General features: G+C 39.8%; 2 protein-coding genes across 5 annotated transcripts in view; one reads left to right on the top strand and one right to left on the bottom strand.

Annotated features, from left to right (window-relative positions):
* Positions 1-45: 45 nt before the first annotated feature.
* LOC116503787 (zinc finger protein 420-like) overlaps positions 46-18,703 on the bottom strand; it is a 36,882-nt gene continuing 18,224 nt past the window's right edge. The window contains exon 7 of the mRNA XM_032210406.1: positions 46-2,420. Coding sequence (XP_032066297.1) covers positions 1,762-2,420 — 659 coding nt within the window. The 3' untranslated portion in view covers positions 46-1,761. The remainder of the gene's footprint in view (positions 2,421-18,703) is intronic.
* LOC116503775 (zinc finger protein 883-like) lies at positions 8,592-18,300 on the top strand. 4 transcript variants are annotated; one of them, XM_032210393.1, is made up of 6 exons: positions 8,592-9,878; positions 10,788-11,379; positions 11,541-11,673; positions 11,842-11,924; positions 13,014-13,140; positions 15,867-18,300. In XM_032210393.1, exons 2-6 carry the CDS (start codon positions 10,978-10,980, stop codon positions 17,477-17,479), a joined length of 2,358 nt encoding a protein of 785 aa, XP_032066284.1. In that variant the 5' UTR covers positions 8,592-9,878; positions 10,788-10,977; the 3' UTR covers positions 17,480-18,300. The 4 variants fall into 4 exon arrangements, with proteins under 4 accessions (XP_032066284.1, XP_032066286.1, XP_032066283.1 ...); XM_032210395.1 differs by lacking the exon at positions 8,592-9,878 and having other exon boundaries at positions 10,643-11,379; positions 15,870-18,300; XM_032210392.1 differs by lacking the exon at positions 8,592-9,878 and having other exon boundaries at positions 10,643-11,379.

Below are 18,703 nucleotides of genomic sequence, written 5' to 3'. Positions count from 1 at the left end.
AGCAGTCTGTCCGAGTTAGATTTTAAACACTGTGAATACATAACAATCATTTAAAGAGTTTTATAGTAAAATCAATCTGTAATACACAAGCAAGAACAAATAACTACAAATGAAATAATATAAAACATAAAGATAAATTGATCTCAGCAATTATTGATTGTATTCATATTTTTTCTTAGCAACCTGGAAATCCTTCTGCTGATAACTCTAGAATTTCTTTCAGGCCCACCAAGAATTAATAACCAGGATGGAATCTGCTTAGTTTCAAAGAACACTTCAAGTTCACTAATTGCTAATTAAGTAGTAATAAGTAACACCTTTACAAATACAATCAATAATATTCATTGTTAATATTTGTAGCAAAACTCAACCATCATTCCATCAAATCCACCAAGTTGTTATTTTTAATTCTTTAGGACACTTCATTTAATTTTGAGAAAGATAAATAAAATGAAATTAAAATTAAACTGTCTGGATCCATTCAGTTTCTAAAGTCAACAATCTGCCTCACTATCGAAGATTAGATGTAGTCCAAGGTGTCAGAAATTAGTAGATGTTTGTAGTATGCAGTCTCCTCCTTTTTTTTTTTTTTGAGGTATGTAAAATTAAAGTTCATCTGAAGCACTTTCCATACTTTAGAATTTCTTTTCTATGTGGTTTCATTTATGGGAAATCAGGTTACTACAATGGACAAAGTTTTATTCAGTCTCCATAACTTGTGTGGTTTCTTTCCTTTTTGCTTTTATTTTCATATATATAGATTGTCCTGGACTTATGACCACCATCAGGATCAGAATTTCCATTGCTAAGCAAAGTGGTTAAGTGAGTCCAGTTGTGTCCAGTTTTATAACTTTTGCCAGTTATTAAGTGAATCAGTACAGTTGTTGAATGAATCATATCATCATTAATCCCGATTCTACCATTGATTTTGCTCGTCAGAAGCCAGCTGGGAAGGTCACAAATAGTAATCACGTGACTCCAGAACACTGCAACTATCATAAATACATACCAGTTGCCTACCCCCCAATTTTGATCACGTGATTATGCAGATATTGTAATAGTTACAAGTGCGAGGTCTGGTTTTGTCACTTTTTTCAGTACTGTGGTATTTTGGACAGTCGCTAAACAAATTGTTGTAAATTGAGGACTGCCTGTAAAATAATCTGTTAATACTGAAGTACTTTCCACATTAACTGCATTTATATGAGTTCTCCCCACTGTGGCATTAATAATACTCTTCTGAAGCCTTTTCCACATTCCAGACATTTAAAAGATCTCTCTCCTGTATGAATCTTTTTATGGGAAGTTGAGAAATATCACTGAGAGGCATGGTAACCTGGAGGTGAAGTCGCTCAGCTCCCACTCAGAAGGTTGAGTTCAATCCTAGGTAGCGGCAGATGTTTCTCTAGCAGGTTGCAAAGAGAAAACATCTGCTGTGAACTCCATGTAGGTGTCAGGAAGGGCATCCAGCAAAGTTAAACACTCAGTCTATTGAGTTGTTTTGACTCCACCCCGAAAAAAGGATAACAGGTTTATTTTTTAAAAAAAGGATGTTTTCACTGAATTTTCCCTCCATATTTAGTGAATTTATACAGCATTTCCTTTGTATGAATTCTTTGTGGTGATTAATATCCAAATCTCGGGACACTCGACTGCAGAAAATCCATCTATGTGGTTGCTATAAGCTGACACACTTCACTGCTTATAGTTAGTTTCCTTTATTAATGATTAAAATTTAAAAATATTCTCCTTTATTAATAATTAGTCAACATAATCAATGGAAAGCTCATCCCCATGCTGTCTGCATTCAAATGGCTTTTCTACTCTTTCACATGAAGTAAGGTATCTGCTGTTATGGAAGCTTTTACCACACCTGGTAGATTTGTATGGAACTTCTTTTCTATGTGTTCTGTCATGTCGAGTTAGATCAGCAATTCGCTTGAAGCTCTTTTCGCATTTCATGCATATATACGGTCTTTCCCCTGTATGGATCTTTTTATGAAATTTAAGAGAACTCTTCGTACTAAAGCTCTTTCCACATTCCATACACTGAAATGGTTTCTCTCCTGTGTGGATCCTTTTATGGGAAGTAAGGTGACTACTCAGGGTGAAGTTCTTGCCACATTCTGTGCATTTGTAAGGTTTCTCCCCTGTGTGGATCCTTTTATGCACAAGAAGGGAACTGGAATCAGCAAAGCTCTTTCCACATTCCGTGCATTTGTAAGGTTTCTCTCCTGAGTGAAGCCTTTTATGATAAGTAAGATGACTATTTTGAGTAAAGCTCTTTCCACATTGCAAGCATTTATAAGGCTTCTCCCCTGTGTGGATCCTTTTATGGGAAGTAAGATGACTACTCTGAGTAAAGCTCTTACCACATTCCATGCATTTAAATGGCTTCTCTCCTGTGTGGATTCTTTCATGTGCAATAATTTTGCTGTACTTGCTGAAGCTTTTCCTACATACTTTGCATTTAAATGGTTTCTTTCCCATATAATCTTGTTGATGCAAAGTAAAAGAGCAAAACCTCCTGTACTTTTTCCCATCATCTTTCCATTCACATTGTTTATTTAAATCTGATTGATCTTCAAATATTTTCTGAAAATCTAAACATTGTCGCCTTCTCTCTGTTTTAATATCTTTTGGGGTCTGGAAGTCATAGATTTTAGGACATGAATTAGCATTTTTATGCCTCTGAATGTTTACTTGAATTACCTCTTGATTTTTTGAGGGACAATGATTTTGAAATGTCTCTTCTTCCACTTCAACTTTGACGATTCGCAATGGCTCTATCTCTGTTTCTTGTTTGTTCTTCCGCTCGTTACCTATTTGGGAGAAAAATAATGAACCAAGACAGAATATTCCAAATTATCATTACATTGTATAAAGAAGTACAGTGGTACCTTGGTACTCATCATTAATTGGTTCCAGGAAGCGCGATGAGTACAAAAAATGAGTACCAAACAATTTTTCCCCATAAGAAATAATGTAGTGAGTCACAAGACAGCCATTACTGACAGGTTCTAGCTGGTGTATTGAGAATCAAGCAAATGATAATTACCACAATAAATGTTTTGTATCAAAATGGGTTGAGTGCCAAATTCAATGAGTTTCAAACAGAGGTGGTATTCAGCAGGTTCTGACCAGTTCTGGAGAACCAGTAGCAGAAATTTTGAGTACTTTGGAGAACTGCTAAATACCAACTCTGACTGGCCCGGCCCCCATCTATTCTCTGCCTCCCAAGTCCTGCCCCATATCGGGAGGAAATGGGGATTTTCCTCCCGATGGAGTGGGGTGGGAATTGAGATTTTACAGTATCCTTCCCCTGCCACGCCCACAGAACCGATAGTAGAAAATTTTGAATCCCACCACTGGTTTCAAACCAGTTGAACACCAAAATACTACTGTACTTCTTTCTAGCACTTAATATTTTAGGGACATGTTCATGGCCTTATAAATTGCAACAAAACCCTTGAATTGCACCTAGAAAGGAACTGGTATCCAATGCAGCTTCTTAGCATAGTTATTATAATGCAGTAGCATGTTTGAACCTAAGGCTTTTGGTTAGTCTTCAAGGACAGCTGCATGTAGAGTGAGTTGTAGTACTCTAGTTAAGAAATGAATTGAATTGAATTGAATGACAATAGTCTGAGCAACTATTCACATTTCTACAAAATAAATATTCTACTTATTTCCAGTCACAGCTGCTGAAGCTGGGCAAATACCTACATGCCGCATGGCCACCATCCATTATCACTACTGTCGAATTGCAGGCCAGTCTATTATTTTGTGAAGCACAGTCCCACCCGCAATCAAAATGTGAATTATTGTAGAAGTATCTATGGAGATTCTCAATCATCCAGGTCATGGTTGTTCCAAAGGTGCTTTTCTAAAAGGCAACTAGATTTTCTTGTTTGTTTCCCCTTGAAAATGATGTGCTTCTCATCAAAGAAGCATTTTCAGAACTGAAGTGGTTTCTTGGATGAAAAACAAAACATTTTCAAGAAAATACCAAGGAAGTCCAATTGCCTTTTGGAAAAGCACCTTTGGGACAATCATTCTAGAACTTGCTAATTTCTAAATTGGCACAATTCTATTGTTCTTGAGTTGAATGTGCTCCTGTTTTAGTCCACTCAGATTCTGGCGGCCTTCAGACAGCGATTCAAGAACTCTGCAATTATCATCTTCTGTCCAGCTCTAGATGCAACACGTATATCTGGATATTATGTGTGTTACAAAATGTGGAAATGATCTAATTGAAATTGAAGCAAGTGTGAAAAAGGAATGCAAAATAACTCTGCCTTAACTTTGTTTAGTAGGAGAGGGCCCAAAGATAAACTTTCAAGTTTCTGTTACTATATTGCACAATAAAGCAGAACTTGTGAAATTCCCACAGGATCTGTTTCTCGGCCTGCCAGGAAGGTCAGAGAACTACAAATAAATGGATTCCATCCAACTACAAAATACTCAATCCAACTGTTTGAACAGAGAGCAAGGAGGATCTTACTCAGAAAAGCCACATTCCTACAAGTCTCCAACATGATTTCTTCGTGGAGAGCTTTCTGATCAGGGTGTAGCAGAGCCCACTCCTCCTTGGTGAAATAAATGACCACCTCTTTGAAGGCTATGGAATCCTGAAAGAGGAATAAAGAAATTATTTATTAAGAGACAGACTGAGAAGGCTTTCAAGATCTCTTAGAAATCCCCAGAGCAGAAACTTGCAATAAAATAAACAAATATTTTTTCTGGCAATTTTCAGAATTAAGGAAATAAATGGATATAGCTCACATCCACTAGCTGAAATTACATTGGAGATAAAGGCTGATTAACTGTACCAAGGCTGATTAATGTTTCATAGTATTTGATCTACTGAATGCATGGATAAAGCATCATTCCAGATCTTCCCCATCCTGAGCTCTTCCTTGTGTCCACCAGAGCTGCTCCATTCCAGAAAGTGGTTGGCAGCTGATCAAGTGAAGCTTATTCATACAGTGGTCCTGATCAGGAAAAGGACTGATTCTAGATTATAAATACAGTTTTAGCAGTAGAAAGGATGCATCTTAACTAAATCACATATGCAATTCTGAGGATGGGAAAAATTTTCTTCCTACCTGAACTGGAAGGACAGCCCCTGTTTCCACTCCACCAGAAAGAGAAGCTTGATTTCCCAATGGGAGAGGACTCATTGTTTTGTTCTCTGTGGGGAGGACAAAAATTTAAAAAAATGATTTTTTTAAAGCATTCTTAACACAGTATATACTGGGGAAAGCTAAATAATTTGTGTCAAGAGGGGCAAAATTTGGTTGCGAAAGAAGCTCATGAATTAAAGTACAGGTAGTCCTTGACTTACAACCACAAAATTTCCATTACTAAGCAAGAGTTGTTAAGTGAATTTTGTCCCATTTTATTACTTTTCCTGCCACAGTTGTTAAGTGAATCATTGAAGTGGTTAAGTTAGTATCACAGTTGTTAAGTGAATATGGTTTCCTCACTGACTTTGTTTGTCAGAAGTCGCAAAAGGTGATCACAGGACTCGAGGACATTGCAACCATCATAAAAATGAACTAGTTGCTAGGCATCTGAATTGAGATCACGAGATTGCTGCAATGGTTGTAAATATGAAAAACAGTCACTTTTTTCATTGTAACTTCAAACAATCACCAAATGAATGGTTGTAAGTTGAGGATTACCTGTAGTTCAGAGAGCTCTTGCTGGCTTTTTGCCATTACAACAATCTTTTCTTACCTGGTGATCTGTCCTGAACTGGATCCTTTTGGGAGATGTCTCCTAAGAATGGATCCCTAGAAGGTTTGAATGAATTTTCTTTTGCTTCAGAGCATTCAGTGACCAAATTAACACAGGATGTCTTCACTTGCAACTGTACATATCATAAGGGAATGGATTTAACATAAATTGGACAAAATGTATTTTCAAATTTCCATCCCACCTCCCCTATTGCTCCACGTCCATCTGTGGGGAAAAAGCTTGGGTTCCTCCCAACTCCTGGGACATTTTCAGAAAAGGCAACAAACACTTTAAGAAGTTATACTCCTTCCTTATACATACAATTAATAACAGAAAGGACTGAGAAGCTTTTAAGTTCCCATCTAGTTTTAGTAATAAGATCCCTCCATTTCAAGGTTGGCCTGAGTTAAGACTATTATATGACCAGCTGTAAAATGGACTGCATAAACTTTGATATATTTATTATCACTCCCTCAGAACCAATCAGACCTTCATCTCTTCCTGCTTCTTCTCCTCCACTTGGCTCAGAAGAAAGCTTTCTGCCAGAGCCACTGCCTGAGAACTGGTCTCCACTCCACATTCCTTGACCCAGTTCTTGATCTCTGGCGGCAGGATGGCGAGGAGTTGCTCCAGGATCACCATGTCCAGTATCCGAGACTTTGAATTTCTCTCTGGCTGCAGCCACTGGGAACAAAGATAATGAAGGTGGCTGCATATTTCTCGGGGGCCCTTAGTCTCCTGGTAACAGAACTCTCTAAACATTTGTCGCTGGATGTCAGTGCAGATTTTTTCTTCATCTGGGATCTTCTGCTTACATGTTTCCCAAATGTTTAGATAGGTCTCCTTTGGAAGGAGAGGGCGTACTGCTATTCTCTCACATTCTGATTTTTTTCTATCCATTTTCCATCTATGCTCAATCGAAATTCCCAATGGGTAAAAGGTCTCCAAACCTTCTTCCATCTATAAAATCAGAACGTCTGAAAAGAATCCAAACAGACCACTGAGCCTTCTTCGGTGACAAGTTTTGTTTCTATGGAAACAGGAAGTTTGAAGATAAAACAGCATACATCCAGCTCCCAATCTGTGATCAAAAATTTTAAAAAAGAATATTAATATATGACAGAATTGTCCTAACCCCGACAATTTTCAATTTTTAAAAAAATAATGTTCAACCAGAGTTAATGCTTGGGGAGAACATTTGCAATCAAAGGGATTTTCAGATGGGAGACTGGGCTCTATTTCTCCTAAATGGAATTCTCTCATTGCAAGCAAATCTTTGCTTTGAGAGTCCTTGAGAGTACAAGATAATTTTATCAGCCAGAAAGCCAAAAAAGATTGGATGATCATTTGTCTTAAATGGTATAGGATTTCTTGCTTGAGCAGGGAGTTGTATTAGAAGACCTTTAAGGTCCCTTCCAACTCTGTTATCCTGTTATTCTCTTGTCAGGATTCTACACTGATCTTCGAAAGGCTTTTCTTGGTTAATTTTTTTTATCTTTTACAGTACAGTATTCCAGCCACTACAGCAGCTCTACACCTGAAATCAAACGCAAGCTGAAGGGACCAAAGCTGTCTTTTAAAAAGTAATTAAAAGCAGACTTTTCACATACTTAAAAAAAATATCTATACTTTGTTAATAAACCCATAGAATTTGTTTAAACTTTCTGAGAACAATTGAAACCTTTTGATATATAAATTTAGCTTTCACTTCTGCAGATTCTGTAGATAATGCATGCTTTTGCTCGGGACTGCTCTCTCTCCTGAGATGCTACAAAATGCCCGTTTCCCTTGAAAGGGGAAGCCGAGGCTGCAACCTTCAGAAACATATAAGCACCCAGCCAGCCCCTGGGGAAGCACTATGAGGGAAGCACAACCCACCCGTTTTGCCAGCCCCTGCGATCTAGGCTGGAAACGGCATTCCAACCGCGGAACTCAACCGCATCAGGACATCCGCTTCTTGTGAAGCAACACAGATACTGTCGCAGAGCGTCAAGAAGGCGCTTCCAGCCTCGCAAAATCTCCGTCCCTGGAAGGCATTCAGTCTTTGCTTCCCGGAAGTGTCAGTGGAGGATGGCTTTTTCCTAGAGAGGCCAGACCCTCCACTTCCTGTTCTGCTCAAAACTCCAGCCTTGCATGTAGAGAGAAATCTGTCGGATCGAAGGATCGTTCCCAAACACGCAACCGGACTGAATGCGACTCCCTCCGGATGGAAAACGAAAGTTGTCTCCGTACCACTGCAGAAAAAGCAGGGGAGCGTTTGGACGAGAAAGCACGGGAAAAGGGGGAAGCCAGTACTATGTAGCTGGGCTCCGCGGTTGCCAGGCGAAACCCAAAGATCCGGGACCCCAACAGTTGGCAGAGTAGTTCCCCCCCCTCCCCAATGTGATCCATTATTGTTCGTAAAGGTTTGGGTTGAATATTCCATGTTTTCTTCGCATGAGGCACATGAAAAGAAGTCGAGGACTACTTCTTTTGCTGAGTGGGACGATGCAGACACCGCCCCCAAACACAGGTAGTCCTCAACTTACAACAGTTCATTTAGTGACCGTTCAAAGTTACAACGGCACTGAAAAAATGACTAATTTTCAATTACCATTCCAGCAGTCATGTGATCAAGATTCAGATGGTTGGCAACGGACATATACCGTTGCTGTGTCCCAGAGTCATGTAATCACCTTTTGTGACTGTGACAAGCAAAGTCAATGGGGAAGCCAGATTCACTTAACAACTGGATTGCTAACTTATCAACTGAGGCAAGACAGGTGGTAAAAGGGGGGAAAATTCACTTAACAAATGCCTCACTTAACAACATAAATTTGAAGTTCAATTGTGGTTGTAAGTCGAGGACTACCTGTAGAAGCCATTCTTCTGAGCTCTATTTTTTTTTTTGAGAAATAGCTTTGGGGGAGGTTTTCTTTATCTTTTCAACCTTCACGTAAATCTATTTTCCCGTAGTTTGGGCAGAAGATGAGCTTCAAAGAGTTCTGTGCAGAAAGGAAGAGCTGGGAGTGCCATTTGGGATGGGGATACAGCTGCCCAATCCCCACTCATCATTCACAGATGAATGGAATAGGAATAGAATAGAATAAGAGAGTTGGAAGGCACCTTGGAGGTTTTCTGGTCCAATCCCCTGCTCAGCAGGAGACCTTCTCCCATTTCAGACAAATGGTTGTCCAGTGTCTTCTTAAAAAATCCCAGTGTTGGAGAACTCACAATTACTAGAGGCAAATTGTTCCCCTACTTAATTATTCTCTGTCAGGAAATTTCTCCTTAGTTCTAGGTTGCTTCTCTCCTTGATTAGTTTCCATCAGTTACTTCTTGTCCTGCTTTCAGGTGCTTTGGAGAATAGGTTGAACCCCTCTTTTTTGTGATAGGAAATTTAATTGCTTCTTTTTATATCTTTTCAGGAGGAAGGACTCCCCAAGGGTAAAGCAGAGTTACCTCAAAACCTGTGGCCCTTTTCTCCCCTCAGCATTGTCAGCGATACATCTTCTGACAATCTTTGCCTCTCAAACCCCGTCAGGATTCCTATGTTTCTTCCGAGGGGGTGTGAGTTCTCCTTCCTGCCCCCCAACTTCTAGCGTCACCCTTCGAATGAAGCTTCGGATCCTACCCGCCTCCCCTCCGTCTCCTTTGAGCGGGTGGAAAGCCGCTCGGTCTGAGGGAACTGCGGGAAGCGCAGGTCCCTCAGCCAAAAGTAGAAATGAGCCAGGATGAAAAAACTAAGGGGAAAAACTCCCAATAATTGGGGAGGAGGTGGTGGAAACGGACGGACGGACGGACGACTCCAGCAGCCTAACAACCGCAGACCTCTCTGTCGCGCCTCCCTCACGGACGGAATCCGCCGCTCGATCTGAGGGAAGCGCAGACACCGCGTCAAAAAACAACTTCGCGTGAGCAACGGACAGTAGTCTCCACAGCAACCGCAGCCGCCTTCAACCACGCTGCTCTCCCATTGGCCAACGTTCTTCCCCACGGGCCAATCGCGGCGCCGCCGCGGAAGGCACGCGCCTTCGCGAAGAAGTGGTCCGCCGACCGATCGTGGGGCTGGCCCGGTCGGCTGCCTCTCCTTGGTGTGGGCGGAGCCGGAAGCAGGAGCTCCTCTCTCAGAGCTTTTGAGCGGGCGACTGCCGCTGGTGGGTGCGGGATGCGCAGTTGCGAGTGGAGGGAAGGTCGGATTTCTGAGGGGAAATCCCTTGACCTGGCTGCCTCTCCCTGTCTGCTATCTCACACGCGTGAATCTGGAGTGACTCCGGCTTGTGACCCTTGCCTACTGGAGTCGCTTCAGGGCCTCCCACTGCAGATCCAGGGAGCGAGCTGCAAGGCTGCAACTCTCCTGACTCTCGGGGGGGCGACTGAGGGACCCCACTTGTGGAGCGCCCCTCCCCCAATTGCTCTGCTGATCTGCCCAAAGAAGCCCCTCAGATCAGAATGAAAAATACCCTCCTTTGTAAAGTGGCTTGAAAGGCATGAGATTCCCAACAAGAATAATGGAGTTGGCAGGGACCTTGGACGTCTTCTAGTCCAACCTGCTGCTCAGGCAGGAAGCCCTATACCAGCGGTTCCCAACCTTTTGGGCTCCAGGGACTAGTTCCGTAGAGAGAGGTTTTTCCATGGACTGGAAGATGCATGGTTTCATATGTGCTGCCTGCATCCTGTAAATGGGGTTCATTTCTTTGCACAGCTGGTTTCTGGCATGCTGCGAACCAGTGCCAGTCCGCAGACTCGGGGTTTGCAACCCCTGCCCTATACCATTTCAGACAAATGATTGTTCAATCTCCTCTTAAAATCTTCCACTGTTGGAGCATCCTCAACTTCTGGAGACATGTCGTTCTACTGATTAATTGTTCTGTCATGAAATTTTTCTTTAGTTTTAGATTGCTTCTCTCCTTGATTCATTTCCATCCATTGCTTTTTGTCCTACCTTAAGGTGCTTTGGGGAATAGCTTGCCCCCCTCCCTTCTTTGTAACAACCTCTTAGGCATACCGTTGGAAGTGAGTCTTCAAAAGACTGATGCTCCTTTGCATTATATTTTACATTGCAGGTTGGAATAAGAAGCAATTTCATCCTCTGAAGGTTTTTCTTACACAAGAGACAAAAAGAATAGAGCAGCAAAGATGAATGAATGACACTTAAATTTCTCATCGGAGTTTTTATGACATTCCAGTTCCCTGAACGAAAGAAGCTTTGAAGACTTTCACTCATTGGAGGGTGCAGTTGAGCTCAGAGGGAACATGAACCCAGGAAAACCATCTTGGGAAGGACTGGCACTTTGTGATCCTCTTCAGGAGAGCAGTGCAATAGACCAAAAAAAGGCAGGACAGAGGATTCAGAGTGAAAAAACAATTACTTTCTGCGCAAAGAGACAACCCTTCAGGGAGCTCCACTATCAGGATGCTGAGGGTCCCCGAGGAATCTGCAGCCGCCTCCACCATCTTTGCAATCAATGGCTGAACCCAGAAAAACATACAAAAGCCCAGATGCTGGATTTAATAGTCCTGGAGCAGTTCCTGGCCATTCTGCCACTGGAGATGGAGAACTGGGTGCGGGAATGTGGAGCCGAGACCAGTCCCCAGGCAGTGGCTCTGGCTGAAGGCTTCCTCCTGAGTCAGACAGGGGAGAAGGAGCAAGGAGAGGTGCAGATCTAATTGTTTACAAGTGAGGGAATAATGCCAGTGTGAAATATTTGGGGCATTTTTATATTTCCATTCACAATTATTTTTGAAAGTGATTTGTTCTGTGTTTCTGTGTTCCCACATGTGGTACTTCTAACATCTTTCTTTGCTCTTCTCCACAGTTGCCGATAGAGATGTCCATTCAGAATTTGATGGCTGAGCATCTTAAGGCAAGAAGTGAGCAGTTAAATCCTTGTCAGAACAATTCAGTTGGGGAAATTTCTCCAAAGGATCTGAATCGAGACATGTCACCAGGTAAGGGAAGGATCCCTTCTCCTACAGTGAAGTTCTTAAGAAGATTTTTATTCCTTATTTTTAAAAATTAGCTCATGGCCCTATGTGCTACAATAGCATTTATTTTTTGTTTTCCCCTGAATTTATAAAGCATTATTTTTAAAAGTATCTATTTCCTCCATCTTTAAGGGGCAGAGAACAGAGAACAGTTGGTGGTAAGAGAAACATCTCTTTCCAATGAAGCAGAAGCAAACGTTGGGTTTACAGCACAGGTAGGAGGAAACTTTCCTGTACCCCCAAAAGTGCAAATATGGTTAAGGCAAGAAGCATCTGGGCTATCCCCCACCTACATTTCAACCTCTGTTCCAACATGAGACTCTTGCCACCTCAAGAGGTCCATGTGGCTTGTCCTTTTCTTATATCTTCAAAATATAAAATACAAATACAAAAAGAAAAAATAAAGGGAAAACAAGGGAGGAAAAAAAACTTTTTGTTATAGATGGTGGCGCAGTGGTTAAATGCAGCACTGCAGGCTACTGCTAGATCAGCAGTTCAGCGGTTCAAATCTCAGCGGCTCAGGGTTGACTCAGCCTTCCATCCTTCCGAGGTGGGTAAAATGAGGACCCAGATTGTTGGGGGCAATATGCTGACTCTCTGTAAACCGCTTAGAGAGGGCTGAAAGCCCTATGAAGCGGTATATAAGTCTACTGCTATTGCTATTATCTGTCTATCTTATCTGTCTGTCTGTCTGTCTGTCTGTCTGTCTCTATCTATCTATCTATCTATCTATCTATCTATCTATCTATCTATCTATCTATCTATTTATCATTTCTATAACAACAATTCTTTCTAATCAGCAAAATCTAAAATCAAACTTTTATTCCCCCCCCCCAAAAAAACCCACAACAATCCAAAAGTGGTTTCCAAATAGAAACAAAATGAATGTTGTTCTTTTCTTTAATTAAATAAGACAATTTAGTTATCTCTGCTAATTCCATCAACTTTTGTTGCCATTTGTCCATTGTGAGGCTTTATCCTTTTTTTGATCAGCTCCCTTCCAATGAAAAGATAGAGCTGGAGCAGCTCTGAGGGATGGAAGGCTGGAACTGATTCTTTCAGAACAAATCTATGATTTGGGCCTTCACGAGCACTGAATCCTGACAGATGCAATAAAGTTAATCAGCCTTTCAGACTTTGATGGTGTCAAAAGAGGATGGAGAAAGAAACCTTTCCTTTTACTCTCTCAAATTCTGAAAACAGACAGGAAAAGCTTTATGAATGTCACTGCTTCACGGTTCTCGTGAGAGAATTTGATTTTCCCTGGCTTTTCTATTAATAAGAAACTTTTGCTTCTCTTTCAGGGTTCCGTATCCTTTGAGGAGTTGTCCATTTACTTCACCGAGGAGGAGTGGGGTTTGCTAGATTGTGATCAGAAAGCTCTGCATGGAGAGGTCATGCTGGAGATGTCTAAGAATGTGGCTTCTCTGGGTAAATAATCGCTCTTTGTAATTTGTCCAAATATACGTAGTCTTTGACTTTAAAAAAATCATTTAGTGGCTGTTCGAAGTTATAATGGCATTTGAAAAGGTGACTTATGACAGTTTTTCACACTTAAGACCATTGCAGGGTTCCCACATTCATGTGATCAAAATTCAGATGCTTGGCAACTGATTCATATTTATGACTGTTGCAGTGTCCTGGGGTCCTGTGATTACCTTATGTAACCTGACAAGCAAAATCAATGGGAAAACCAAATTCATTTAACTATGTTGCTAACTTAACAACTGCAGTTATTCCCTCAACAACTATGACAAGAAAGATAGTAAAATGGGGCAGAACTCACTTAACAAATGTCTCACTTAGCAACAGAAATTTTGGACTCATTTGTGGTCGTGTTGAGGAGTACCTATAGTTGGATATGGTAACTAATTAGAAGGAATATATTTTGTTTCTTCCATGTTATTCCCTAACCAATAAATTATCTTGGCTATTAAATTCTTGAAAACGGAAGTTTAGATAATATATATCAAACTGGTAACTGTATGAATCATTGACAGTCAAAACACAAATATCACATCTACTTGAACAGATGCCTGCTGGCAGTTAGGAAAGGGATCCTGGCAGTTTACTCCAAAAAAATAAATACCAATCTACTCTGAGGATCGTGAACAAAAATTAAAAACCATGTTTGAAACTACATAGAATTTTTTTTAAAAAGTCAATAGTAAATGGCTCGTACAGAACTGTGTCATCTTGACTGTGTGTAAAATCATGTATTTTGATTTGAAAAACTGAACAATATCATAAAGCTGGATTGGAGCCAGAAAGAGACCAAATTTATTGAAGAATAGAGAAGTTGCTCTTTTGGAAAGATGATAGTGATTTGAATTATTTAACTTGGAGCAAAGTTGGTCAGGGGACATATGTCATAAAATCACACATTGCATAGAACCAGTGAATAAAGAAAATAGTTTCTTGTTCACTAACAATATTATGAATATCTCCATTAAAATGAAATGTGAGATAATTAGGAAAATACAGATAGCATAGTTGGAAAGGACCCCCTGCTCTGGCAAGAGACCCCATACCATTTCAGAAAATGGTTGTCCTATCTCTTCTTAAAAATCTTCATTATTGGAGCACCCACAACTTTTGGAGGCAAGTCATCGCACCAATTAATTAATTCTCACTGTCAGGAAATTTCTCCTTAGTTTTAAGTTGTTTTTCTCCTTGATTATTTTCTGTCCATTGTTTCTTTTTTAGATATATAAAGGTTTTTTTTTATTTTTTCATTTTCATAACATATAACCTATACTATTACATAGCATACATCGTATTGTATTATTAAATGTTTATATCAATTCATCTTACCATCACCTCCCAAAAACAATTATTGGCTCTTCTGCTCTCCATATACCATATTTGTACCTTATCCATGACTTTCTTCTCCCTCCTCCCCCTCCCTACCTCCTTTCTTCCCTCTGTCACCCTTCCCTTCTCTACTTCCTCTTGCTCTCTCCTTCTCCTCTCTCCCCTTTCCACTCCTCCTTTCTCTCTTCCTCTTCCCCCCCTCTCTCCTATCCCTCTCTTCTTCCCTTACCTCTTTCCTTTACTTCACAATTTTCATCTCATTTACTTGGTGTATTTCAGCTCTGAGCAAGCTCCATTTTATGTTGATGGTATTTATAATTCCTTTTCAGTATACATATTTAATTTTAACATACATCTTCCTTCTTTTTTAAAAAGAGAGAACAGAAAGGTATACATATATAGTCATTATACTTTTAACACACACACACCCGCCTAATTTTGGCCGAGATGTAGACCTGGTTACAATTCCCAGCTATTCTCATCATTATATTTATATAATTATACATTATACATCCTTACGGGCCCCCACTTTGTAATTTTGTCTTTAAATCTCAATAGTTTCCCATTATAAATATATATCTTGGTTTAGATTACCCTTAATTGTCTATAAATGGCAATCCTTACTGTTCAATGTTCATTACAATTCCCTTAATCTACAATATAGAATAATAAGCAGTACACATCTAACTTTGTTCATAATCTAAAACGTTTTATATATGTCCATGTTTCATATATTTTAACCCATGCTTAATTGTCCTTCTATTGTCATATTCAATCAATTAGCAACTCAGTTTAATTATCATGTATAAAAGTGAATCACAAACCTCTGCTTTACAGTCTCCCCATATCAGTTTCATATTTGTCCATATTCCATATGTTTTAATCCTTATTTAATTATATTTCCATTATCATATTCAGTCAGTTAGCAACTCCATTTTATTGTCATGTTTAAGAATTATAACTGTGGGTTAATAGATCTTACCAGGCTCTCATCTCGCCTCTGCACACTCCTGTTGAGCTGCTTTGGCCTGGAGCCAGCTTCTTGTGCAGCCATGTTGCCATGCTGCTGCCCTGGCTCCAATTCAGAGGGCAAATCTGTGACCTACAAGGGACCTATTGCACTCCCTCTGGGTCTGATAAGACTCTGCCCCTTCTCCACCCCCACCCCCCCGGACTGGGACGTTCTTTCTGGCAACCCTTCAAATACTGGAAAACTACTATCATATCTCCCATAGTCCTTTTAATTAAACTAGACGTACCACCTAGATGTAAACTAGAATAAAGGAATGGTTACAATAAATGGCTTAACTGGATTTCCCCCCACTGTTTCTTTCTCTCTCAAGCAGGCAGTAAACAGAAGAATGAGATTTATCAGGAATCAGAAGAGACACCAATACAGATTCTAAAAGTTGAAGTGGGAGAAGAGAATCAATGGCAACCAAAAAGTGAAGATGGAGTCCAGCTGAATGATCAAAGGGGGGAAAATCCTCCTTTATCTCTGAAAATCTATGATTTGCTGGCCCAAGAAAATCTTAATAGAGAAGGGATGGGACAGTATTCAGGCTGTGATGAAGTATTTGAAGAACAATCAATCTTCAGTAACCCATGTGGATGGAGACAGAAAGGGAACAGGTATAATCAGAACTGCACTCCTCATTGGAGAGATGAGATGGGGGGAAAAACTTTTGAATGTAAGGACTATGAAAACAAATTGAATTACTCCAGTAACCTTATTTCTCATCCAAGGAAACACATGGGTGAGAATCCATATAAATGTATAGTGTGTGGAAAGAGCTTCACAAGGAACGATAAACTTACCACCCATATAAGAATTCATACAGGGGAAAAACCATATAAATGCACAGAGTGTGGAAAGAGCTTCACGAGGAACGACATACTTATTTCCCATAAAAGGATCCACATGAAAGAGAAACCATACAAATGCATGGAATGTGGAAAGAGTTACAGTCACTCCAAAAGCCTTATATCTCATGAAATTATACACAAAGGGGAAAAACCATATAAATGCATGGAATGTGGAAAGAGTTTTAGCCAGTGCAGTAGCCTTATCTATCATAAAAGGATCCACACAGGGGAGAAGCCGTACCAGTGTATGGAGTGTGGAAAAAGTTTCACAAGGAATGATACATTGATTTCCCATAGACGAATTCACACAGGGGAGAAGCCATTTAAATGCTTAGAATGTGGAAAGAGCTACAGTCACTCCAGAAGCCTTATTTCTCATGAAACAATCCACAAAAGGGAGAAACCCTATCAGTGCTTGGAATGTGGAAAGAGCTTCAGCCGATGCAATAGCCTTACCTCTCACAAAAGGATCCACACAGGAGAGAAACCGTATAAATGCATGGAATGTGGAAAAAGCTTCAATCACTCCAGTAACCTTAGAACCCACAAAAGTATTCACAGAGGAGAAAAACCACATAAATGCCTGGAGTGTGGAAAGAGCTTCACAAGGAGCACAGATCTTACCTCCCATAAAAGGATCCACACGGGAGAGAAACCCTATAAGTGTATGGAATGTGGAAAGAGCTTCACTCATTCCAATACCCTTACTTCTCATAAAACCATCCACACTGGGGAGAAATCATATAAATGTACCGAGTGTGGAAAGAGCTTCAGTACAAACAGTTCTTTAACATCCCACAAAAGGATCCATACAGGGGAGAAACCATATAAATGCATGGACTGTGGAAAGAGTTTCAGAACAAGCAGTTATCTTACTTACCACAAAAGAATTCACACGGGGGAAAAACCCTACCAATGCCTAGAGTGTGGGAAAAGGTTTAATCATCCCAGCACCCTTGCTTCCCATAAAACAATCCACACAAGGGAGAAACAATATAAATGCCTAGAATGTGGAATGTGTTTTACACAGAGTTGTCACCTTACTTCCCACAAAAGAGCCACAATGGGATTTAACTATATAAATGCTTAAAATGGGGTGAGACCTTTCATCTTCGTCACTTGCATGGAAAAAACAAGTGCTTCAATGAGAATATTCTTGTTACTTGATCTTAAAGATAGATGACCACATAAGTTAGAAAGAGAAATATTCCTCCCCTGAGGTTACAGATAGTCCTTGACTTACAATGGTTCATTTAATAACCGTTTGAAGTTACAATGGTACTGAATAGGGGGATTTATGTCCGTTTTTCAGATCACTGTTGCAGCATCCCCATGGTCATTTGGATGCTTGGCAGCTAGTTGATACTTATGATGGTTATGATGATACTTATGATACTTATGATGATTGCAGTGACCTAAGATCACATGATCAACTTTTGCAAACTTTTGACAAGCCAAGTCAATAGGGAAGCCATGTTCATTTAACAACCATGTTACTAGCTTAACAACTGGAATGATTCATTTAAACTCTTCCAAAAAAAGTTGTAAAATGGAGCAGAACTTTGCTTAATAATTGTCTCACTTAGCAATATAAATGTTGGTCGTAAGTTGAAAACTACATGTATATGGTCCTTGATGATAAGCAGTATTCAACCATTCAGACTGTAGGTCCGGGGTTGGGAGAAATCTACATTTGAATTTCTTTCTCTTATCAACGTAAGTCTACACTATATATTTATTCTCTTGTATTTTTAATAATTTTCCTTGCAATGTTAGGGCTGATGATCAACCCTATCAGAGGCCTTGGGAGCTATACCCAGATTTCCCAAGTGTCCACTAAGGTGGTAATTATGCAGTTTGAGCTTTCTTTTTTTATATATATATATTTTTTTTTATTACATAGACAACACATACACACAACAATAAAACAAAAAAAACAGAAACAAAAATAAATCATCACATACAGCATGTCGTTTGGTTACAGGTGTTGTAACATCCATATTCTCAAATAATATTTACCATCTCAGATTTTTCATCTAGTATAACTAAATACCTCACTTTCATTGTACAGTATATGTTCAGTTACAATTAGTATTATTTTTTCCAGTAAATCATGATTCCCTTACATTCTTGATTATCTATTTGATAACAGTATACCTTTATATAACCCCATGTAGTAGAATTTTTTTTTTTACCAACCATTTATATTTGTATATCACTGTTTTCAATTATGCATAATTCCACCAATCGACTAGCAGTTTGAGCTTTCTGATGATAGAATTGAACCTGCTTTGACTTCATTTCCCCCCAAAGT

This window comes from Thamnophis elegans, chromosome 2 (genome assembly GCF_009769535.1).
Source record: "Thamnophis elegans isolate rThaEle1 chromosome 2, rThaEle1.pri, whole genome shotgun sequence".
Lineage (NCBI taxonomy): Eukaryota > Metazoa > Chordata > Lepidosauria > Squamata > Colubridae > Thamnophis > Thamnophis elegans.
The sequence above is the reverse complement of the archived record's forward strand: the minus strand, read 5'-3'. Positions and strand labels throughout refer to the sequence as shown.